This window comes from Panicum virgatum, chromosome 4N (genome assembly GCF_016808335.1).
Source record: "Panicum virgatum strain AP13 chromosome 4N, P.virgatum_v5, whole genome shotgun sequence".
Classification (NCBI taxonomy): domain Eukaryota; kingdom Viridiplantae; phylum Streptophyta; class Magnoliopsida; order Poales; family Poaceae; genus Panicum; species Panicum virgatum.
Window position 1 is genome coordinate 22,238,269 of NC_053148.1, and position 25,559 is coordinate 22,263,827.

A 25,559-nucleotide genomic window follows, 5' to 3' on the forward strand; every position below is an offset into this window, starting at 1 on the left:
ATTACAATATTGATTCTCATTCTATACCTTTTGGGTCTAGATACTTGTTGGACGAAATTGAAAAATCCTGATAGTAACGTAGGGTGGTTTAGAAATAGGTAAAGTTATAATTTAATGATAAATTATTGTTGGGTGCATAAAATGAGTCATACATTCGACCCTTTCTTTCTACAATTTGGTAGTGGAATCTTAAAATTGGATTTTGGATGTTTTAATTCAGCTCTTGGGTTACCACATAAAAATAAGTTTACGTCGGAATCGCATGCCAATTCGACCTAGATTAGCGTACAACCAAAGAGACAGTTCTACAGATAAAGGCACATGATGCCGTATTAGCTAGCATCTTTCTCAATGAAAATGGTAATCACTCTGTTCGGCTGGCTTGTCAGCCAACTAGCCAGTAGTACTTATTTCTCATAACGAATCAGCATCAGCCGTCAGCCACAGCCAGCCAAACAGAACGAATATCTTCTCTTGTTTACATAATCAAAGGCCATCCTTTCTAGAGAAAATACGTTCTTATTATTAGAAATGAAGAGGAAGACCTTCCCAAGTAAACAGGGGTTCTTATCCGACAATAGACCTTGTCGGGGTGCGAAGCGAACCAAGGCCAGTTTCGCTTTATTTATGCACAAGCGATCGGATAGGCCAAGGCCGTGGTGCTGAGGTGGACCAGGATACCGTGCGGGCGAAGGATTCGGCGCAAAGCGTAACGGAGGCCCGCGCGGCCGTTTCATGGCTTCGCGGTCAGCAGCAGTGAGTGCTCTTTTTTTTAGCCGTGTCGAGAACGAGAAGAAAGAATGCACGTGGGGATGAGGGGTTCCGTCCAAAAGATGAAGCAGCAGGGACAAATCAAAGAGCATCCGTTATGTTGGTATGGCTCTAGGCAGAACAGCAGGAGCAGGTAGTTCTACGTTATGTTCCTAGCTGCTCCCTCTGAAATTATTATTAGTCATTTTAGCTTTTCTAGGTATATGTGTGTATATATATATATATTTATATTTATATTATATCTAGATGGATAGCAAAATCTATGTATTTAGATAAACTAAAACAATTAATAATTTGTGATGGAGGAACTACCTGAATCCTAGTAGTACTGTAGTTCAGCCTCGACGTTCGGTCTAACCGAACCGAACTGATCGGTTCTTTGGTTTTTGGAGTAAATTTGGTTACCACAAAATAGGAATGTATCGGTTCCTAAGAAAATTAGGAACCGAGCAATTTCGGGTTCGGTTTCGGTTATGATCGAACTAATTGACTACCCCATGAATCATAAACAAAATCAACATATTCAATCATATATACATCAAAATGAAGCAACATGCATCAAGAATTCAACATCAATTGAACACAGATCCATCCAACAGAAATCGACTCACCACAGATCCATCCAACACAGATCGACTCAACACAGATCACAAATCGAGAGATGAACACATGAACTGTGCCTCAGCTTGCCTCGCGCGAAGAGGCACGGCTACAAAAACGATTTGTATGAGCGTCTTGGTTTTTTCTAGGGACGGGTCCAAATTTGATCCGTTGCTACAAATTGAACAGAGTTACTGTAGCAATCGACCTGCCCCTGAAAATACATTTTTAGGGGCGGGTCACTCCCTCACCCGCCCCTACAAATGATTTTCAAATTTATGTCAGAAGTTCGTTTAATTCAAAAAAAATAGCAAGACACATCAAAAAAGTGAAAATTTTACCATAAGCCTATTGTGATCTGTAGAACTAGAAAAAATTATTAAAAGCACATTTAAAAGTATAAAATGATTATGAGTGTGGAAACCACAAATTGAGTTTTGAGTTGTATGAGATAAGTTAGTGTGAGAACTATTCATTGTGGTTTCCACACCTTGAACTCAAATTAGATTTTGGTATTTTTCCTAAATTATACAGGTCGCAATAAGTTTTTAGTAAAAATTTCATACTTTTAAAAGTGTTTTTGCTATTTGTAATGAATTGAACGATCTAATAAATTGGATATTTATATAAAAATGATTATTAGGGTGGCGTTATCCGTTCTACAAATCAACTTCAAAGTAAATATAAAAGAATACCATGCCCTTTGAGTCACAAGTGGTTGTGTGGTGTGGTGGTAATGAAGGTGCGCGCGAAGCTTGAGGTGGTGGCTGTTTCTGTTTTGATTTGTTTTGAATTCTTTTATTTTGTGGACATGGATTTGTAGCAACGGGTCATGTCATGACCCGCGCCTAAAATTTGATTTCTAGGGACGGGTCACGCCATGACCAGTTGCTACAAATCGATTTGTAGCAATGGGTCATGGCGTGACCCGCCCCTAAAATCATTTTTAGGGACGAGTGCATTACTCGCTCCTAAAAATAGCATTTTTAGCAGAAAAAACTAGTAGTGGGTATGACACCCACCCCTAAAAATATTTTTTATAGCGGTGAGGAATAGGTGAGGTGAGGTGAGGTGAGGTGAGGTGAACCGAAGGTGGGCGTGCCTCCTGTGCACTTGCTTGGGCGGTGGCCTCCACACGCAGCCGCTGGTCGTTGGGGCTCCCGCCATCCGCAAGGAGGCTGGTCGTTGGGGCCTGGGGGCTCCGACCACCTAAGGCCTCCTCCAGTGCTTGCAGCTAGTACTGGCGAAGTCGCCAGCCGCACATGAGCAGCAGTGTTTCGGAATGCGTGTGTGTGAGAGGGGGAGAGGACTCTCGCCAGGCGACGGAATTGACGCTAGCGAAAGGAATATTGCAATTTCTCTCTCCACCACGTCATTCAAAGCTAGCTCTAAGCTAACCCGTTGGAGGAGGCCTAAGGCCCGGGAGGAGCAGGCCTGGCGCCGATCCTAGAGGGCGGCCGCTGAGTTAGTGGAAGGAGGGTGCAGGCGTGCGGTGGGCCGTAGCCAGGCGGAGTGGTGCAAGCGGACGACATGCAGTGGCCAGGTGGGAGGGAGGGGTGCGGGCGTCGGTGGGGGCTGGGGGTTAGGAAAAGGATAGGGTTTGATAGAGTGTTTGAGTGGGTGCAGAGCGGTGGGGTAGGATAAGACTAGGGTTACTCGGGTCTGAGGTGGAGGTTATTGGGCTGGCTGATTTTTTCTGCTACTGGGCCTCTATTTTGGGTATTTTGGTTACCGAGACCCAGAACCGAATAAACCGAATTTATTTTGCTTAATTAAAACCAAGAACCGAACTAGTAACCGAATTCTTCGACTTCGGTTATTTCAATTCGATTATCGGGTATTTTGGTTTGGTTTTCAGGTATCGGTTATGCCCACTGTAGTTGGCTATCTTCTGCATTCACGAGGTTCTATCATATCAAATACTTGATGCTCTAGAATACGTACAATTATTAGAAATTTACAAAGCACACTTACACTAAAGACTAGTACAACTCGCGAAGTGGACCATGGATGGCCGCTACTGCACCACGAACACACATTTAACGCTCCGGGCGCCATTTTGAAAACACTAAATTAACTGCATCTAATTCCTAAGGGCCGCTAGCATTTTATTTAAAAAAATATTGATTTTTTCAAAGTTTATCAAAAATCTCTCTCAATTTTTTTGACTGGCCTTACTCAAATACAAGTTGTAGTATCTAAACTTACACATAGACCCACGCACACCACACTCACACACTCCACACACACCACCTATGCGCAAGCTAAGACCTACACCTTATACTCACACCCACACGCCTGCCTTGAAGAGATGGACTTGGACATCAGTTTCAAGTATGTGTTGAAGGCTACCAGAAAATCCTGGAAAATCCACCGAAAATCGTGCTCACTGGGATCGAACCGGGGACCTGAGGACGAGGAGAGGGCACTACTAAGGCGCTGCCGACCAATCGGTTGTAGGCCCATTCGCAAAATCTATCTCAAATCTCGCAGCAACACGAGGAATCATCTAGTTAAGTTTATGCTTACGCCTCCGGTGAGCGATAGGTTGTTGCAAGGAAGTTGGGAAGGGAATTTGCCCCCGAGTCTCCATCTTGATTATTTATTGTTATTTGCGAGATGAAGCTTGCACGAAATTCTCAGCCTCGCACGCTTTTTATGCAAAGCGTGCAGCTGGGGAACACCTCACAAAGTTCTAGTCCGTGTCATTGTGGCCCATGCTACTATTACCGATGTACTATTAATCGTTCAATCGATCCCCTGTCACTAGCTACGTACGAGAGGACGACAGAGATTTGATGGCACGCAACTCAGCACTTGGCCCGATCTCCCTTGAAATACAATAAATCCTAAGCCAGCACTTATATCCCCCTACGGTGCAATTTTTAGAATGATATTTCTATAAGACCAAGTATTATAGTGCCTAGTCTCTGGTTGAGAGCTTGTCTATGTCATTAAAATCCAATGTGGCAGAAAGAGAAATGGAGAGAGAGAGAATTGGACGGGTGCATGACACTTCGCCGGGCTAAAACACATGAACCAAAGAAAAGCGTTGCATGCAGTCTGACACGGGTGAGGGAATCCTCCACCCACCTTCCCGCTGGATCCCGTGCGCCGGCCACACTTAATTTTATTGTATGATGAGATGGCTACAGAGTTGTAGCGTACTATGAATCCTAGTTGATAATATGCACATACGAACACTATATATTAAAGTATTCTATACAACTGAGCCAGCTTACTATATGTGATGTTACTTTATGTGACATGGCAAAAGCTTACCGCCGGTAGTGGGAGAAATTATTAACCATGCTCTAAGAATATGACAGTTTATGTAAACTAAAAGTTCAAAACAACTGAATGATATGTATGAAAAGTTCTGCCTTTACAACAAAAAAATAATTTAATGGAGATTCAAACTAGCCTTTCATTTTAGCTTCTCATTTACCAGGGAGGCAGCGAATAATGATCCACGGACCCACGGTGAAGACGAATCAACCAAAGTAATACTATATATGAGGAAATTGCCGTTATAATAAAACTCACGTTTCATGCAACTCAATTGTCAATGAAATCTTCTGCAGCCGGCGGCACACAGTATATAGTCTAGGAGTTAGTGGGCCCAATTGGATTAAACAACACGAGCCCACAACCAAATGAGTAGTTTGGCGGCCCAGCCTGTCGCATCAGCAAGGATTTTTTTGCCCCTAAAGTTCGATCAGTAATCTACTCTGGGTCTCAGCTGATTAACCCCCCCCCCCCCCCCCCACACACACACACAAATGAAGCTAGATTATGCAAGTTATAAACTGAAGAAATTAAACATGCAATGCAACTCGTTCTGAATCAAATCACTGCCATTTCTGCATGATCGAAGATGAATGCAATGTCACTCAGTGTGAATCAAATCAATTCACTGCTATATTTGCATGATCAAAGATTGAATCTCTCTAGAATCAAATGCATGTTACTCGCGCAAGAAAGATCGCGCCGAGCAAAAATTACCGACTTCAACTGCCCTGATCGATTACTGGGCCGCCGTGGCCATCTCGAGCTCTGTATCTCCGCTAGCTTTCCTCACTGGATGCCGGCGTAGTCCGTCGGCCCGTATGGCTGCAGCCACTCGGCGAGGAGCCCGTCCTTCCTCCTGGGGCTGTAGCCCATGTCCCGGCACAGCTGGTCGTGGTACCACGTCGTGACGGAGGCGACGCACGACTTGAGGAAGAAGCCCCCGCAGCTCCGCTGCGCCCACCGTCCCCACCGCGCCCACTCCGCGACGCCGCGCTCCATGTCGCGGACGCCCGGCAGCCGGACGGCGCCGTCGAGCAGGTGCGCCACCCAGTTGGCCATCATCTCGTAGGGGTAGATGCTGGAGCCGCTCTCCGCGTACCCGACCACGGCCATCTGCGGGATCCGCGGGTGCACGCAGTGCCGGTACAGCGGGAGCACCGCGCCGCCGCCGTCGTCGCCCGAGGCGACCATCTCGCTGAACCAGGGCGACGCGAACACGTCCCGCAGCGGGCGGTCGATGTCGAAGCCCGTGCAGAGGATGACCACGTCGGCGCCGACGACGCGCTCGCCCTCGCCGCCGGCGTCCAGCACGAGGCCGTCGGCGCAGAAGCCGACCGAGCCGCACCTCCGGAGCTCGACGCCGCCTTCGTCCACCCTGTCGTAGAACCCCTCCGGGAGTATGCCCAGCCGCCAGCCCAGGCTCGCCTGCTCGAAGCCGCAGTCCGGCACCATCCCGTGCTCCCGCATCGGGATGCTCCTCTTGTAGTAGGCCTCCGTCACCTTCGATGCCACCCATCTCTGCAAGGACAACAGTTGAATGGAGACGAGTTATCAAGCCAGTCTAATCATGCTTTCAGTTTTTACATTGTTCATTGCTCCCACAACAATGACGAGAACAAGATGGTTCAGAGCAAGATCGAGCAGGTGTTACCAGTGGACTCAGCATCGTGGCGAGAAGGCTCAGAAGGAACCCTTCGCCGGGCTTTTGAACCATCAGCTCCGTCCACCGGCACGAGGTGAAAGTAAAGAATTTCACATGCCGAGCAACTTTGGGATCCACCATCCAGTGGGCGCTTCTGTAGACCATTGTGCACGGGTACCTGCAACCTGTCAACTCCAATGCACAGATATGTTCTGATGATGATGTGGTTTCTTTGCACACAAATGTGGAACCAGGCTAGCTTGCCTGCCGCCGTTCGACGATCTCACCGTTGGCCTCGGCGCACTGCGCGACGGTGTCCATGGCCGACTTGCCGGCGCCAACTACGGCGACGCGCTTGCCCCGGACCAGCTCGGCGGCGTCCTCGTGCGCCATGCTCGAGTACTCCATGGAGTGGAGCACCCGCCCGCGGAACGCATCGGGGCCTCTGCCGTGGGGAAATGTGGGGAGCTTGGGGACAGCTTGGTTTTCGTCGCTCGCTCCGAATTCTATTCACAATTAGAGATAATTGGAGCATAAGTTTCATGATCACTTTTTTAATGGGGAAACCAAAACAAAATTGTTGAATTTGTCATCGATTAAGTAAGGCTGTGATGAGCTTGTTTCTGATTATTTTAAGAGATTTAAAGAAATTAACAATTGGTGTTTTAGTTTGACAATTTCCAAAAAAGATTTGGCAGATTTGGCGTTTAATGGCTTGTGTTCTTATTTGAAAGAAAAAACTCGAGGGCTTTGAATATCATACGGTGAATTACTTGTAAATTAAAGTCATCGGTTTGGAGTTTAAGCTTAAAAATGCCAAAGACACTTACAAGCCTCATCGGTCCAATACTCATATTCTCGATCATGATTCGGATAGTTCGGATGATGAGAGCAAAGAGGTGTACGCCGCTGAGTTTATTTGGCCATCAAAAGCCAAACCCGGTTCAGTTCCGTTTCTCAATCCGATTCAAAAGAATCGGCAGGAGGAGCTGAAATTTACTTTTGATGTATCTAAGTGAGATCGGATTTTTGATAAATTGCTTAAAAATGACAACATCCGATTGTCACATGCTATACCTTCGCCCGAGGAGCTTAAACGACATGCATATTGTAAGTGGCACAACTCTACATCTCATGTGACTAATAATTGTAATGTTTTTCGTCGACTGGTATAATCGGCCATTAATGAAGGACGATTGGTACTTTCTGAGATGCAAATTGACAAAGCTCCTTTCCCTATTCATACACTAGAATTGAACAATCCAAATGTGCTCATTCGGCCGGATCAAGCTGAAGGAGCTAAGGGGAAGAATGTTGTCATTGGTGATCCAAGGCCGATGAATGCAAATGATAAGATTCTAGCCAGAGAGGTTATCAAGGAGAAAACTGATGATGGAAAAGACACTCTAAAGATCACCATCAGAAATCCAAGGCTCGGGGGGCAAAGAAGCTCTCCACCAGAAAATCAGTCTGTTGCTCATGCATGACCGGTTAGACCGGTGTCTCCGACCGATCAGACCGGTCCCTCTAACCGATCAGACCGGTCTGGTGACCGTCCCCAGACTTTCAAGCCGAAACGTCCGGAAATGGGTACTTGGAAGACCAACGAGGTTAAGGTGCAGGGGAGGACTGCTAATCAGAAGCGCACCTTTAACCAATTGTTGAACAAGTACACAAAAGCCGTTCAAAAGGATCGGCCGCTAAAAAAGAGACCACGATCACCGCCGTGCCAAGATCGTCCAGTGTCCCCAAGGAGGGAATAGAATAGGCGCAGAGATGATGTTGTTACATTGTATCCTCCCCAGAAGATGTATGCCACCATGCCATGGGTACCGCCGGCATCAAATGCTTCAAATCCGGCGTGGGAACATGAGGGGATTTGGATGCAGTGTTTCCCAATGCTGTATCCTCCGCATTATCAAGGGGAAAGCTCCAGGGTGCCCGTGCATGACCGATTGGGGCCACGCCAATCGGGTCGTCAGACGGGTCCCTATTGACCGGTCAGACCAGTCTCATCAGAGGCTAAGCTAAGTTCTTGTTCCGAGGTTCGAGTACTGCGTAAGGAGAAGAAGGAGGAGCAGAAGCCTGTTGTTGACCTAGAGAAGCTTAAAGCCGAAGCTATTGTTCAAATCGGCGAAATCAAAGTGCCCATAAAGGATGCGTGCAAAGAACCGATGGACTTTGAGAAATCGGTTGATGTTCCTGTTCAAAAGCTGGTCATGGCTAATGATCATGAGGCCGGTATTAGCAAGAACGCAGTAGACAAGTATCACCAACCAAGGTGGTGCCCTTCAGGTTTGACTCATACACAAAAGAGGAAGCTGCAGTGCCTTCGTAACAAGGAGAAGAAGGAACAGGAGGCAGAGAAGATGAGGGATGAGCACTTCAACAAGTATAGACCCATGATCCCTCAAGGCAAGGATTGGCAGATCAAGATGGCTGATCAGCCAGCAGGATCGGTCAGACCATCGCAGCCGACCGGTCCGATCGGTCAGCCAAACCAGTCAGACCGTTCGGACCAACCGGTCAGACCGGTTGAACCCAGTGTAGAGCCAGCGACCGAATTAGTGGCGCCCGTTTCGGTTCCTTCTGTTGATGAAGCACCAGCAGTTCCTCTAGCGTCAGAGGATGAGGAATTGGTGGATTATGAAGCATCTCCAGAGCACACAAACTTGGAGATCAATGTTGTGCATTTGTCTTTGGATTACTTTGTAGTTCCGGAGGAGGATATGGGTCATCTTCAGTTTGGGCCCCATGAAGCTGTGTTCCAGAAGCCGAGCGAGAAGGATAATCATCTAAAGGCTCTTTACATGAGGGGACACATTAACGGGAAGCCGGTGACTCGCATGCTAGTGGATGGTGGGGCCGTTGTAAATCTTATGCACTACTCATTGTACAAGAAGCTTGGTGGCTAAGACGAGGATTTGATCAAGACGAACATGATGGTCAGTGGCGTTGGTGGGAATGAGCCCATTAGCGCCAAAGGAGTTGCTTCCATGGAGCTTACCATTGGGAGTAAGACACTTGTTACAACTTTCTTCATCTCAGAGGTGGAAGGTAATTACAACTTGATCCTTAGGAGGGATTGGATTCATGCAAATCAGTGCATTCCCTCTACCTTGCATCAGTTTCTTGTTCAAGGGATCGGCGATGAGGTTGAGGTAGTCCATGGAGACACTTCATCTTTTGTTGCTTTGGCCGATTCTGATTCTATTAGTGCACATGACAACGTTAAATGTTTATCGGGCATGGATCCGTCCGATTATGATTTGATCAGTTGCACTAAGGATGGTTTTGTTTCTGCTGTACTAAAGCTGATGGACAATCGGCTAAATCGTTTAATGTAAATCAAATGAGTTCAGTAGGGATTCCAGAAGCGGCCGGTCAGACCGCCTGCACCGACCGGTCAGACCGGTCTAACCCAGTTCGGCGCACAGAGCCGACCGGTCAGACCGGACCCCCCGACCGGTCAGACCGGTCCAACTCAGAATGGCTGCAGCAGAGGCTAGATCAATATCGGCCGCGTACGAACGATATGTGTGAAGCCATTGAAGATTTTGATGATCTGGACAAGCTAGGCCAAGGGTTTACATCGGCCGATCCTTTAGAAAAGGTAGACATTGGTGATGGAACTATTCCTAGGCCGACGTTTGTAAACAAAAATCTATCAGTTGAGTATAAAACCGATTTGATTAATTTATTGAAAGAATATATTGATTGCTTTGCTTGGGAGTATCATGAAATGCCTGGTTTGAGTCGTGATCTCGTTGAGCATCGTTTATCGATCAAAGCCGGTTTTAGACCTTATAAGCAACCAGCTAGGCCTTTCAACCCCGTTATGTATGACCGAAATAAAGCTGAGATTAATCATTTACTTGTTGCTGGATTTATTCGATCTTGTCGTTATGCTGATTGGATCTCTAATACTGTGCCTGTTGAAAAAAAGGATTCGAGAAAATTAGAGTGTGCATTGATTTTAGAGATCTTAATAAAGCTACTCCCAAGAATGAATATCCTATGCCCATAGCCGATATGTTGATTAATAAGGCTTCCAGACATCGTGTTATTAGCTTTCTTGATGGTAACGCCGGTTACAATTAAATATTTATGGCCGAAGAAGATACGTCTAAAACGGCCTTTAGATGTCCTGGATTTGTCGGCTTATTTGAGTGGGTTGTCATGACTTTTGGTTTGAAGAATGCGGGTGCAACTTATCAAAGAGCTATGAATTTAATCTTCCGTGATTTGCTTGGTGTCATCTTGGAAGTGTACATTAATGATATTGTCATTAAATCGGCTGGCTTGGATCATCATTTAGCCTATTTGAGACTTGCTCTTGAGAGAATGCGCCGGTACGGTTTGAAGATGAATCCACTCAAATGTGCTTTTGGTGTATCGGCTGGGAAGTTTCTTGGCTTCATTATTCATGAGAAGGGAATAGAGGTTGATCCTAAAAGAATTGAAGCCATGAAGAAGGTTGAAGCTCCTACATGCAAGAAGGACTTGCAGAAGTTCTTGGGCAAGGTAAATTTCTTGAGAATATTCATATCCAACTTGTCCGGGAAGATCGATGCTTTTACTCCTATTCTTCAGTTAAAAGATGAGACCGAATTTGCTTGGAGGGCAAAATAGCAAAAAACATTTGATAAGATTAAGATTTATTTGTCTTCACCACCCGTACTCAAGGCACCTAGGAGAGGAGTACCTTTCAGACTTTATGTGGCTGCTGAAGACAAGGTTATTGATGCTGTTTTGACTCAAAAGACTGAAGGAAAGGAGTATATTATTACATATTTAAGCCGATGACTTATTGATGTGGAGACAAGGTATACATTCATTGAAAAGTTATGTTTCTCTCTATTATGCTTGTACCAAGTTGAGGTATTATCTACTATCTAGTACTTGCATAGTGGTATGTCAAACCTAAGTGATCAAACATATGTTGAAAAAGCCGGTTTTGAGTGGTAGAATCGGCAAGTGGGCTTATTCTTTGGTTGAATATGATTTGGCTTGTGAACCTTTAAAATCTATGAGAGGCCAGATTGTATCGGATTTTATTGTTGAGTATCGGATTAATAACAAGCATGTTCTAGAAGTCGGTTATATTATTTGCACACCATGGAAATTGTACTTTGATGGATTGGTTTGTGTTGATGGTCAATGGATTGGTGTTATTCTTATTTCCCCGAATGGTGCTGTTTTCGAGTTTTCAAACCGATTAGAAGAAGAGTGCATAAATAATCAAGTTGAGTATGAAGCACTTCTATTTGGCTTGGAATTCTTACAATCCATGGGTGTAAGGCATGTTGAAGCCTTTGGAGATTCTCTTCTGGTGGTGCAGCAAGTATCCAAGGTATGCCAATACTATAGCAGTTCTCTAAATGCATATCTTGATAAATGCTTTGATGTTATTTATTCCTTCGATGAATTTATTATAAAACATATTCCGAGGGAGGAGAATGGAAAGGCAAATACTCTAGCTCAGCAAGCATCTGACTATAATGTTACGAAAAAATATTTTAACATTCGCAAGCCGATGCAAACGACAGCTGAGATTCTGGTTCTGGACCAACCGGTCCGACCGGTCAGTGACACCGGTCTGACCGCCTAGACCGGTCTGACCGGTCCAGAGACCGGTCTGACCGGTGACGCTGCTGAAGCTTCCAATTCAGCCAAGAAAGATAATTTAATCGTCGAGGCCGAAGATCAGGACCGGAGGATTCCTCTTATATCTTATTTAAGAGATCCTAGTCGTGGTGCAGATAGAAATATTCGGCGTTTGACTTTCAAATATACTTTGGTTGACGATGAGCTTTATCGTCGAACCGCCGAAGATTTGCTCCTCAAGTGTTTAAACTAAGATCAGGCCAAAGTTGCTATGGGTCAGGTTCATGAAGGCATTTGTGGTACTCATCAATCGGCTCCCAAGATGAAGTGGTTGCTTAGACGAGCCGGTTTCTATTGGCCTACCATGATGTCCGATTGTTTCAAGTATTATAAAGGGTGTGAAGAATGTGAACGGTTTAGTGATTTGCAATTGGTGCCTGCTACGTTGATGCATCCTATTATTAAATCATGGCCGAGGTTGGGGGTTGGACATCATTGGGCAAATCAATCCTCCATCTTCAAAGAGGCATCGCTTCGTATTAGTTGCTACGGATTATTTTACTAAATGGACCGAAGTGGTTCCTTTGAAGAATATGACACATAAAGAGGTAATTGAGTTTATTACCGAGCATATTATTCATAGATTCGGCATTCCACAAACTTTGACAACAGATCAAGGTTCTTCATTTATATCAAAGGAGGTGCGTGTCTTTGCCGAATCTTACAAGATTAAATTGCTCAATTCATCTCCATGCTATGCTCAGGCCAATGGGCAGGCCGAGTCTAGTAATAAGATTTTGATTAAGTTTATTAAGAAAAAGATAGAAGAAAATCCTAAGAGGTGGCATGAACTTTTATCTGAAGCATTATGGGCTCATCGTATATGTCGACATGGTGCTACTAAGTTTACTCCTTTTGAGCTTGTGTATGGTCAAGAGGCCTTTTTACCCGTTGAGGTGAATCTGGACGCTTATAGGTTGGCTAAGCAAAATGACCTTTCCGCTGTTGATTACCATGATTTGATGATGGATAACATTGATGAGGTGACTGACAAACAGATGAAGGATTTAAATGAAATTGAGAAAGACAAACTTCGGATGGCCAGAGTTTACAACAAGAAAGTAAAAATTAAATCTTTTTAGGTTGGAGATCTGGTTTGGAACACAATTTTGCCTCTTAGGATGAAAAGCAAAAAGTTTGGCAAATGGTCGCCAAGTTGGGAAGGGCCGTACAAGATTATCAAAGTTATCTCCGGGAATTCATATATGATGGAGACGATGCAAGGTGAGCGTCTACCAAGAGCTATCAATGGGAGGTACTTGAAGAGATTCTACCCCAGCGTATGGCAAAGTACATGAAGATGAAGATGGCTGGTATTAGATATCGCTCTTAGTTTATTTTTTGGGCCTATGTAATCTGTGTAAACATATATGTCAGTTAGTTCTTGTTTTTTGGTTTGTCAAACTCACCAAAAAGCAGGAGGACATATGTTGACGGGTAAATTTGGCAGGCCCAGAGGCCAACCGGTCGGACCGGTCGGGCCGACCGGTCAGACCGGTCTGTCCAGTTCTAGCCGAGTAGGCTTCGTTTTATTTTGTAAATTCTTGTGTAAACCGACTTGGAAAGGGGTACGACTTCCCCGGCCTATAAATATAAATTCTAAGGCCGATTGAGGTATTTCCAATCAAATCAAATCAATTTACATATACTTTTTATTCTCTCAAATCCTAGCCTTTTCTAAACCCTAATTGCTGTTCTTCCTGCGTCTTGACGACGTTTGAAGGCGTTCTGAGTGGTCTGCCGATCACAGAGCAACCTTAGCTGGGCGAGCTCCGACAGGGTCCCTCCCGAGTTCACGTTCCTAGGTTCATTACGGTTCTCTGCCCCGACTGGTCAGACCGGTCGGCGCAACCGGTCAGACCGGTTTGCCCAGGGTTCCACTGGTTCTGATCATTTTGACGATCTTCCGCGCGTTCTAGCACATTCGAGTGTGTTGCCGCGATTTTGTGTCAACATCTACATAAAGTGGAATCTCAATTTATGATTTTGCAAGGTTGTTGTGACCATCACAATGTATGTTTAAAATATATTACAATTTTTTTTCATCATTATTTTCCCTTAATCTATAACATAAAGATTAATTTATTATTAAATATCATACTCCATCAAAATATTGATGAAAAATTCTGGACATATTTTCTAAAATACGTGATGCTGTCTGCTATTATCCTGCAAAATTTTAACTCAAAACTTTTTTTATGCATGGAAAAGATAAATTGTATTAAAGGATAAATTGGATCAAATGATATAGTTTATGGGTACATTGAACTAATAAATAGTTTAGAAGGTTATTAAGATTTAATCGTGCCATATAAAAATCATATGATTTTCCTTCGAAATTGCTTTTATTATTAGACATACCAAAAGTAACAAAGATGGAAGTCAACCACGTTAGATAATGCATAATTTTAAAGACGACGTCAGTGAAAAGAACGCTCCCAGAGTACCACTTGAGCACGATTCTTGGGCCAATCCATGTGCACATGTACTTGACAAAAGGTTTCCCTGCATTGGGACGCAAACTCTCAATCTCGATCACGTGAAATCACGGTTTGGAGCCTAACCAGACTACGCTATCAGAATTCGAGATTCTCTGCTGACTTGTTCGATGTGTCCAAGCGAAACCAGACCTACTTGCCCCCGGCCTCGCAGCCCCTACCACTAGTCCACAAGTGCGCTAATGATTAAAGGAGCATACCTGAGTGCTCTCCGACTCGCCGCCGCCGTCGCCGTGCCGCACGGTGAGATGCCACTCGCCGGTGCCGTCGCCGAACGCCTCGCCGTTCCCGGACCACCGCTCCCACGCGGCCACCTCCCGCTCCGTCGCGCCGACGTAGCTGGCGCCGAGCACCTTGCACCCGAACCGGACGCGCTCCAGGACGCCGAAGCGCCGCGCGTATGCGTCCAGGTACTCCAGCACCTGGTCGTGGCGCGGGAAGAGGCCCTCGGCCGAGGCGGCGTCCGCCGGCGCCGGCCACGGGAAGTCGGAGAACCGGTACGCGGACGCCGGCGTCTGCAGCCTCGTGGAGGCGAGCGTCCGCCTCCACACGCCGCCGACGCCGGCGGCAGACTCGAAGACCACGGGGCGGAAGCCCTTGGCGAGGGCGTGCTTGCATGCCGCCAGGCCACTCGGGCCGGCGCCGACAATCGCCACGCGTTTCTTCCTTGCGTCCATTTTTTTGCTTGCTACTCGTGTGTCTAGTGTTTCTGGGATAACATTCCTGCTGATAGATGCTCCATCTGCCATCATGCATGTGTATTTGTACACTAGCTGTGTCCAGGGATATGTGGTTGAGACTTGTTACGACAGCGTCTCGATCATAAGGAACTTTGGCTAACGTTTTCTTCTGATCCCGTAAATGATGGGAGTAGGAGCGAAACACATCACCAGCTTAGGTAATAAACAACAAAAGAAATGTGGTTAAGAGAACGTCGAACGAGGGAATAAATTTTGACCGTCCATAGAATGTAACCAATCTAAGTATTTTCTTATACTTCCCAAGTTTATGAACACCTATCAACCTGAAGGCTTGAACTAACAATAACTCAATAATGTAAAAAACAAATGAGCAATGAACCTTGCCTCACTCTCTGATCCTGCCATCCAACACTTTCTCTGACAATAGACAACTCTTATGGCTCCTTTGCTAAGAGTAACTCCAGCAGACCGTCTATCAAACTCCTTACCCTAATTTTGGCCTCATATGTCCCTCCACTTGGCTCCCGAAGTGGCCACTCGAGGTTGGCCTAATTATCCATGGTTGGACCTTCACCTGCTTGCAAACAAACACAAACAAAATCAATGCCAACAATTGGATGGTAGTTAACACAAGTGGAGGGATGGATGAGCTGGTCACATGGATCAAAAGGCCCACCTTTCGCATGAAGAAACATCCAACCGACTGCAAACCGCTTTGGAAGAGCAACTCGACATCATCCATCACACAATGGTGGTTGATGCGAGGCTGGGGAGAAAATCCCAGGCCGATCGGCCTCATTTAGGCCGGCCGGCCTCAATTTTCGACTGATCGGACCAAATCAAGTTGGAGTTTGCTGCAACTAACATTGCAAGAAAGAATATTAGGCGTATGATAAAAAATCGGAGAATCGGAAGGCCGGCCGGCCGGCTCCACATTTCAGCCTCTCTGCTCCATCTTTCCTGTGGAAGTCAAGCAACCGCCATACCTACGTAGCCATACCTATGTAAAAGGCACGCACTTGCTTCGTACCAACCCCAAAGCACTATAAATAGCAGCGCTCACCTCACTTGTAAGACATGGAGAATTGGAGCAAGGTCCAAGATGACGCATAGCTGCCTACATATCTTTAGAAAATAGGGAGAGGGGCGAGGTGAGAATCCGGAGAGAAGCCATAGTGTTGGCCCCTCTGCAACTTTGTACCTCCGAGAAATGAAGTTTCGACTCGAGTAATTTCCTCTTCTTTCGTTGGTAATATTGCTTTCTCTCCTTTACTTTACTAGTACTTGAGTACTTATCTTTTCAGTTTGCGGGATCCCTTGACGTCATAAGTAGCAAGTTCTACTTATTTGTGTGTGCTCTTTATCTTAGCGTGAGGTAGGAGTAAGTAGCTCGATAGTTTAGGCGTGGTGCCTAGTCTTGATTAGTTACCTTGGGTTGTGTTCCACCCCATGAAACCGCAGTGGTAGGCGACAGGTGGTGACAACCCTGTCTGTCATTTGTAGTCTACTACATTCGGGTATTTTCATAGCAGTAGTAGCCGATTGTAATTGGACTCCCTTCTCATCTCTGTCCGAGTCCTTCTCCGAAGCCGCCAAAGCTACTAGAGTATAAAGTCAAGTATTCCGGATCCTGTTGGCTGTTCAATAGCCGACAGACCTCTTTGGGCCGACATAGGCGTCAGCACGCGTGGCCTAATTGGCCAATCGACCCGAAGAGCACCTGTTGGCTAATGGATGGCCAGGTCCTCTTGGCACCGATCGCCAGCGATGGAAGCGGTCAACAACATCACGTTAGACGCCACGTAGGCTATCGACCCGTCAGGAATGGCTGAAAGGCACCTAGATTTGCAATTTTTTATTTAGCAATTATTTCTATGGTTATCTATTTAAACAATATTATTTAAAAAATGGATAAAAAGCGTTTGTGCTAAGTTATTAGTAGTCCAAATTGATTCGACAGTTAGCAAAAATAGGTACTATTTAGAATTTCTTCTCGTTGCTAGAGAACGAGATATGGGTTTGACCCATTTTATTCATTCATAATAAAAGAAATTAAAAATCCACTTATAAATGCTAGGGAATCATGTATTTAGCCCCGTATGGATATTAGAGGAGGATAATGACATAAATGGTGTACCATATGTGCACAACTTGTGAAGCTGGTAAGAGGGAGTGTGCACAACGTGTGAAGCTGGTAAGAGGGAATTGGCGAGCCACACGTGCGCGCTCACTCGCTGCTCTGAGAGCGAGACATGGCTATTTTGAGATATAAAATAGTGATAATTACTGGCGAACTATGGCACCAGTAATTAACTCATTAAATTCATTAGAACATCGGCACCTCCACATCTATATAAACCAGCTCCTCTCCTCTCATTTCACACATAGAAAACACCCAACTGCTTCTCTATATGACCGTTTGTGGGATTGTGCTGCGAAAACACCTTGCATCGACATTGTTCGACCCAGTTGAATAGCATGTCTGTTCCGCGGTTGGCAACGGTTCAATCGGGTGTCTCCATAGCACCTGGTCACGCCCCAAGGTACAGATGGAGATTCTTGTGTTTTATTCTATTTTTACTTAAACTTATATTAACTTTGAACATGTGCACATACTATACTTTACTCGTTATAGTAATGAAAATATTATTAAAATGTATGTTTAATTTTTGAAATAATATGTATATAAAATTATCTAGTTGTTTAACATAGAGATTGACAAAAAATATCTTGTTCGGCTGGACATTTATAGCTGGGCTGGAGCTCCCACTCTTATGGCTAGCCAGTGGCGGAGCTCGAATAAAGATTTAGATGGGGCGCATCACAAATACAATTGTTTCTCTCCAATTACAGAAGAGGTATGACTATTGGTGTTGGGGGCGCCTGCACCACGGCCACGACCTCGGCCTGCTCCTCCCTCTCGCCCTCCATTAGCTTCTCCCCGGCTTCCCCACGATCGTGGCTAGTGCCTATCGTCGGCTCGCTGGTGTCGCTCTCCTCCATCATTAGAGCAGCCGTCCGCCGCGATGCTGCACAGCTCGGTGGCCGGGTGGGCGGGGCGCCTCTGGACGGGGGCGGGGCGCTTGCAGCTCCCTCCACGCGATGATGCTCCAGTGGAGTGGGCGGGTGGTGCGGTGGCAGGCTGCGGAGGTTGGACCGTCGGAGCCGGAGGCGCGGTGCGGATTTGAGTAGGACTGCGGCTGCGGGGAGATTGGGAGAAAATCGAGAGTTACCATGTGTTTGGTTGGGGTGCTGGGTTCGACCTGGTTGGATTCGACCCGTTTTTGGGGTGTTTGGATGGGGGTTGGGGAGGGTTGGAGCCAACCTAAGAGGAATATATCGTGTAGATGCGGGTTGAGTTGGACACCCGAAATCTGACAGACGGGAGCGGCTCCTGCCGGGTTGAGCGCGCGCATGCTGCTTCCCGTCACCCCTGCCTTTCCTTTTCTTCCTCCCACCATCTCTACCGCACCCCATCTATCGTTCAGAAAAAAAATCACCACACCCTCTCTAGACCGCCGCCGCCCGGTCGCCTCCACCGCCGCCCGGTCGCCTCCACAGCCGCACGGACCTCCACCACTGCCCGGTCCACCGCCGCCTGCCAGGCCCACACTACGCCTCCACGGGCGCGCGCCGCCGGCCGCCTGCCAGGCCCGCGCCGCGCCTGCACAGGCACGCGCCGCCGGCCGCGTCCAGGGCCGCGCCCCGCCAGGCCTCCTCCCTCCGCAAGCTGCTGCTCCCACCAGCCAAGATTTGCTCCATCGTTCAAGGTAAATTCATCCCCCCTTACTTCATGTGTGTATATGGCAGATTGATTATGGATTGATGGTTGATTTCAAGAATCTTGTGTTAGTACATGGAAACCATACATGGTATTTTTGCTAGGTCATTTGTAGTCACAATTTTATTCTGTTGTATGTAGATGGATAAGAGGCTCAAGGCATTTGTTTTTGCTGATGCTGCACATTGGTTGTTGTGTGTGATGGCAATTGTTGCTCGGTCTAGGAAAAGAAAACGAGTTGAAAGAAGGGAAGAAATTACTTATGCACCAATATGTGAAAGGGATAGGAAGAGAATGGAATACCTCAATGACAAAATCTGGAGGAATGACAAAACTTGTGTAGACATGCTGAGAATGAACAAAGCATGTTTCTTTAGGTTTTGTAAGTTGTTTAGAGATCGTGCTTTACTTGAAGATACCGTTCATATGTGTGTTGAGCAGCAAATGGCAATGTTTCAACATATTGTGGGGGACAATGTTAGGAATAGAGTAATTGGAACCAATTTTGGTAGATCTGGAGAAATGGTCAGTCGTTATTTTAACAAAGTACTTAATGCTATTGGTGAGCTACGAGAGGATTATATTAGGCCCCCTTCATTGGACACTCCAGCTAAAATAGAAGGAGACACAAGGTGGTATCCATACTTTAAGGTGTGCAACTCAATACAACAATGGGGCAACTTCATCATCTACCAAGACCACCAATCCTAACAAGACCAACAAGGGCAAGAAGAGGGCCATGTCTGAACAAGATCCGTTGGTTGCTGCAATTAAATGGGGAAGTACCAAGCTAGCCGCCGATAAAGATAGCGGCGAAACCTGACAATGATGTGCCGGCTGATTTGTATGACAACTTGATGGCTATGAGTGATAGTTTCAATTCGACTCACTTATCCTTCTACCATTCCTACTTGGTCGAACATCCCCACATAGCTAAAGCTCTCAACTCCCTGCCTTTTGAGCATAAATTCAATTGGGTTGCAAAGCACATTGCTGACAACTACCTGGGCAGTAAGGGTAAGTTGTAGTCATGGGATGGTTCTTTTGTTAGTACCACATAGAACTTTATATTTGTGGTCTAAGTAAGCTTGTATCGTGCTATGTGGAGGCCTTGAACTTGATATATATTGTAAAAGGCTTGAACTTCATGCATCATGCAAGCATATGACATGCTATTGCATGTAATGTGCCTATGCATATGGCCTAAGACTTCTATTTCTAATGTGGCTGTTAAATTATTGTGTGTGCTGTTCCTTGATGCATGGTGCAAGCATATCAAATATTAATATGTGTTGATTAAGTGGCTGTCAAATATTATTGTGTTGCTGTTATTGTGTGGCTGTTAAATTGCTGATAATATTGAGAGGGGTAACCTCACCAATGGACTGCAAAGGTGATAACATTCAGGTTTCATTCCAATCCATGCATCCAAACAAGTGACGGGTTGGCTCCAACCCCATGCAGTCCTCGAACCAAACAAGAAACTGGGATGAACCCAACCCAGCAACCAAACAAGGCAAGGGTTGGAGTCATCCCCAAAATGAGGGTTGGAACCAACCCAACCCACACAACCCCAAACCAAACACACGGTTAGAGATTTGGGGAGCTAGAAAGCTAGTTCCACTTGAGCCGTCTCATTGGGCTTATTGGGCCTTGTCTCCCATTTTCGGTTGGCTGCTCTCCTCACGGAGCAGAGGAGACGATGGACGCCGCCGCCCACACTCCATGCTCGCCAGCTCGCCGGAAGGAAGGAAGATAGCGTGGTGCTACTCCAGCGGTAGGTGGGGCAGCTGCTCCACCGTGCCGCATGGGGAGCTCCGCCTCTTCGGCTAGCCAAGTAGCCCCAGCTGAACCAGACGCAGCCGGACCGGGGACGTCTATTCTTAGCGCACGCGATTAAATGCGTTGCTATGGCAGAACTGCAGAAGGCAGCCACTCACAGATATCGTGCTCCGTCTTCCTCGTCTCCGATGCTACCTCCGCCCGCCTTCATTTCCACTGCCGCCTCCGCCCCCTTCCGTCGCCTCTATCTTCCTCTGCCTCCCCGCCACCTCCGCCTTCCTCTGCCTCCTCCACTGCCGCCTTTCATCGTCTCCCCTACCACCTCCACCGCCGCCTCCACCTTCCTCTGCCTCCCCATCGCCTTCGTCTTCCTTCGCTGCCGGAACCACCTCCGCCTTCCTTTGCCTCCTCCCCCGCAGCTGAAGTCTGACCGCAATTGCGAGCTCAAGAAAAAGATAAATAGTGCTCGCGGACTCAACTGTATTGACGGAGCACCCTCTTTTGCGACTCAACGTCTTCCACATGTGCGCGACAAATAGACCTCCCCACCGAAGCAGGCAGCCCGCAAGCAGAACAGGCGGAAAAACAAACCCCATTATTACTGAGGGGAACCGAACATTCGGCTTGCTTCCTTCAGGCGCCGATGCCGCTGTTGCGTGTGCCGACGCGACTCGGCCACGTCTATAGGTGGCCAAACTTAGGCACGGCCCATTTAGGCATGGCCCGCTTAGGCACAAAATTATTAACGGGCCGGGCCGTGCCTGCCCATGGGCTGAACTGGCGGTCCAGGCACGGCCTGAAAGTGAATTAATCAGGCCGTGCCGGCCCGTTTGGCCTGGCAGCACGGCGGTCCAAAAATACTTAAATAGGATTTGATAATGGGATGACCTAGTATTTAAATAGGCCTATCGTGCTACCCATCGGGCCGATCGGGCTGTCTATTTTCGGGCCGTGCCTGGACGCATCCACGGGCCGGCAGTGAGGCCCAAGCACGGCCCGGGTATCGGGCTCGTGCCGCCCGAAGCCCAATAATAACTGGGCCTGGGTCGTGCTCGGGTCGGGCTAAATTGGGCCGGGTCTCGAGCCCCCATGGTCATGGGGCCAAATGGCCAACTATAGCCACGTCGCGCCATCCTCGGCCACGGATGTCGTAACAAAGTGAACCCAACCCACTCGCCTACCCCTTGCATGCACCGTTTTCCTGTTCCCAGCGTGGGCCAAAAACATCAGAGCCCCCTGCCACAAAACTTGACGGAATACCGATGGTGGCCCGGTGCTGCACAGCTGCTACCGTGGTCTCCTCTCCGATAGCAGGAGTCCCCGGTCTCCCCTTTTCCCTCCACGCAGCCGCCGCCGCCACTGCGGTGCTTCCCTCGCCGCATCCAAGATCGAGAGGAGAGTGGACGTACGGATGAGGCAGCCACAGGTGAACCGCCGTCCGCACTGTTGACGCAGAATCGCGCCAACACACTCGAATGCGCTAGAACGCGCGGACGATCGTCAAAACGATCAACACCCGCGAAACCTTGGGATGGCCGGTCTGACTGGTGCCGCCGACCAGTCTGACCGGTGCAAGCAGGGCGTCGCCAGAAACCTAGAACAGGGAGCTCAGGAGGGACCCCGTCGGAGCTCATGAACGTAGGGTTGCTCTGAGGTCGGCAGGCCACTCAGAACGTCTTCAAACACCGTCGAGATGAAGGAAGAAAGCAATCTAGGGCTGGAAAAGGCTAGGGTTTGAGAGATAAAAAGTAATGCGATCTTTGTATTGATTCGATTGGGTGTTACCTCAATCGGCCTTAGCCTTTATATTTATAGGCCGGGGAAGACATACCCCTTCACGAGTAGGATTACATGAGGACTCTTTACAAAAAACCTAATTCTACTCGGACTGTACAGACCAGACCGGTCTAACCGGTCGACCCGACCGGTCAGACCAGTCGGCCTCGGCAGGTGCCAAATTTGGCTGTCAACATATGCCCCCTGCTTTTTAGTGAGTTTACAAGCTAAAAAGCAGAACAAAAGTATTCTATACAATACTAGGGCCTAAAAAATACTACTAAGGATGATTTTCATAAACCGGCCATCTTTCTTCATGCATCTTGCCACACGCTTGGGTAGAATTTCTTCAAGTACTTCCCATTAATAGCTCTAGGTAGTCGATCTCCTTGCAGCGTCTCCTTCATGTAGGAATTCCCGAAAATAACTTTAACAACTCTATATGGACCCTCCCAACTTGGCGACCACTTACCAAACTTATTGCCTTTCATCCCAAGAGGTAATATTGTCTTCCAAACTAAATCCCAAACCTGAAAAGATTTATCTTTTACCTTCTTGTTGTAAGCTCTAGCAACCCGAAGCTTGTCCTTTTCAATCTCCTTTAAAGCCTTCATACGCTTGTTGGTCACCTCATCAATATTATCCATCATTAAATTATAATAATCTACAGCAGAAAGATCATTTTGCTTAGCCAATCTATAAGCGTCCAGATTTACCTCAACGGGTAAAACGGCCTCTTGACCATACACAAGCTCAAAAGGAGTAACCTTGGTAGCACCATGATGAGATATACGATGAGCCCACAATGCTTCAGATAACACTTCATGCCATCTCTTAGGATTTTCTTCTATTTTCTTCTTAATAAGCTTGATCAAAATCTTGTTACTTGACTCGGCCTGTCCATTGGCCTGAGCATAATATGGAGATGAATTGAGCAACTTGATCTTGTAAGATTCGATAAATGCGCGTATCTCCTTGGATATAAACGAAGAGCCTTGATCCGTAGTCAAAGTTTGAGGAATACCGAATTTATGAATAATATGCTCAGTTATAAACTCAATCACCTCTCTATGTGTCATATTCTTCAAAGGAACCGCTTCGGTCCACTTAGTAAAATAATCCGTAGCAACCAACACGAAGCGATGCCCCTTTGAAGATGGAGGATTAATTTGTCCAATAAAATCCAACCCCCAACCTTGGAATGGCCATGGTTTAATGATAGGATGCAACGATGCAGCAGGTACCAATTGCAAATCTCCAAACTGTTGACATCCTTCACATCCCTTATAATACTTGAAACAATCCGAAATCATGGAAGGCCAATAGAATCCGGCTCTCCTAAGCAACCACTTCATTTTAGGAGCCGATTGATGAGTACCACAGATACCTTCATGAACTTCTCCCATAGCAACCTTGGCCTGATCCGAGTCCAAACACTTAAGAAGCAAATCTTTGGCGGTTCGACGATAAAGCTCATCATCAATTAAAATATACTTGAATGTTGCACGCCGAATATTTCTCTCTGCACCACGACCAGGATCTTTGAGATAGGAGATCATAGGAACTCTCCAATCCTGATCGGTTAGACCGATCTCCGGACCGGTCAGACCGGTCTGGGCGGTTAGACCGGTCGCGTCAACTGGTTTGACCGGTTCGTCCAGAAACTGCAACTCGGCTATCATTTGCATTGGTTTTCTAATGTTAAATTTTCCTTTTCTAATATTATAACCAGATGCTTGCTGAGCCAGAGTGTTAGCCTGTCCATTTTCTTCTCTTGGCAAATGTTTTATAACGAATTCATCAAAAGAAGAAATAATTTCGAGGCACTTATCAAGATATGCATTTAATGAACCATTATGACACTAGCATACCTTGGATACTTGCTGCACAACGAGAAGCGAATCACCAAAAACTTCAGCATGCTTCACGCCCATGGATTGTAAAATTTCCAAGCCGAATAATAATGCTTCATACTCAACTTGGTTATTTGTGCAATATTCTTCTAATCGGTTTGAGAACTCAAAAACAACACCTCTTGGAGATATAAGGACAGGACCAATCCCTCTCCCATCATCACAAACCGATCCATCAAAATAAAGCTTCTATGGTGTGCAAAAAATATGGCCGATTTCTAAATCATGCTCATCATTAATCCAATGCTCAACAATGAAATCCGCTACAATTTGGCCTTTCATAGACTTCAAAGGTTCACAAGCCAAATCATATTCTATCAAAGCATATGCCCACTTGCAGATTCTACCACTCAAAATCGGCTTTTGCAATATATGTTTTATCACATCAGTTTGACATACTACTATGCATGTACAAGATAGTAGATAGTGTCGCAATTTAGTACAAGCATGATATAAAGACAAGTACAACTTTTCAATAAAAGTATACCTTGTTTCCGCATCAATAAGTCGTCGGCCTATATATGTAACAACATACTCCTTTCCTTCGGTCTCTTGAGTCAAAACAGCTCCAATAACTTTACCTTCGGCCGCTATATAAAGTATAAAATGAACACCTCTCCTAGGTGCTTTAAGAACCAGCGGCGAAGACAAATAGTATTTAATTTTCTCAAATGCCTCTTGCTGTTTTGCCCCCCAAGTAAATTTGGCTTCATTCTTTAACCGAAGAATAGGAGTAAAAGCATCAATCTTTCCGGACAAATTAGAAATAAATCTTCTCAAATAATTTACCTTGCCCAGAAACTTTTGCAAGTAGGAGCCTCAACTTTCCTCATAGCTTCAATTCTTTTAGGATCAATCTCTATGCCCTTCTCATGAATGATGAAACCAAGGAATTTTCCCGCCGATACTCCAAAAGCACATTTGAGTGGGTTCATCTTCAAACCATACCGCCGCATCCTTTCAAGAGCAAGTCTTAAATCGGCTAAATGAGAATCCAAACTGGCCGATTTAATAACAATATCATCAATGTACACTTCCAAGATAACACCAAGCAAATCATGGAAGATTAAATTTATAGCCCTCTAATAAGTTGCACCGGAGTTCTTTAAGCCAAAAGTCATAACCACCCACTCAAAC

At 46.2% G+C, this 25,559-nt stretch overlaps 2 protein-coding genes across 2 annotated transcripts; both read right to left on the reverse strand.

Annotated features, from left to right (window-relative positions):
- Positions 1–5,213: 5,213 nt before the first annotated feature.
- Positions 5,214–6,653, reverse strand: LOC120670686 (probable flavin-containing monooxygenase 1). The gene is made up of 3 exons (XM_039950840.1): positions 6,592–6,653; positions 6,314–6,489; positions 5,214–6,180 (listed from the first exon to the last, which is right to left on the reverse strand). Exons 1-3 carry the CDS (start codon positions 6,623–6,625, stop codon positions 5,449–5,451), a joined length of 942 nt encoding a protein of 313 aa, XP_039806774.1. The 5' UTR covers positions 6,626–6,653; the 3' UTR covers positions 5,214–5,448.
- LOC120670685 (probable flavin-containing monooxygenase 1) lies at positions 6,480–15,307 on the reverse strand. The gene is made up of 2 exons (XM_039950839.1): positions 14,670–15,307; positions 6,480–6,810 (listed from the first exon to the last, which is right to left on the reverse strand). The coding sequence occupies exons 1-2, from the start codon at positions 15,219–15,221 to the stop codon at positions 6,646–6,648; spliced, it is 717 nt and encodes a 238-aa protein (XP_039806773.1). The 5' UTR covers positions 15,222–15,307; the 3' UTR covers positions 6,480–6,645.
- Between the last annotated feature and the right edge of the window lie 10,252 nt (positions 15,308–25,559).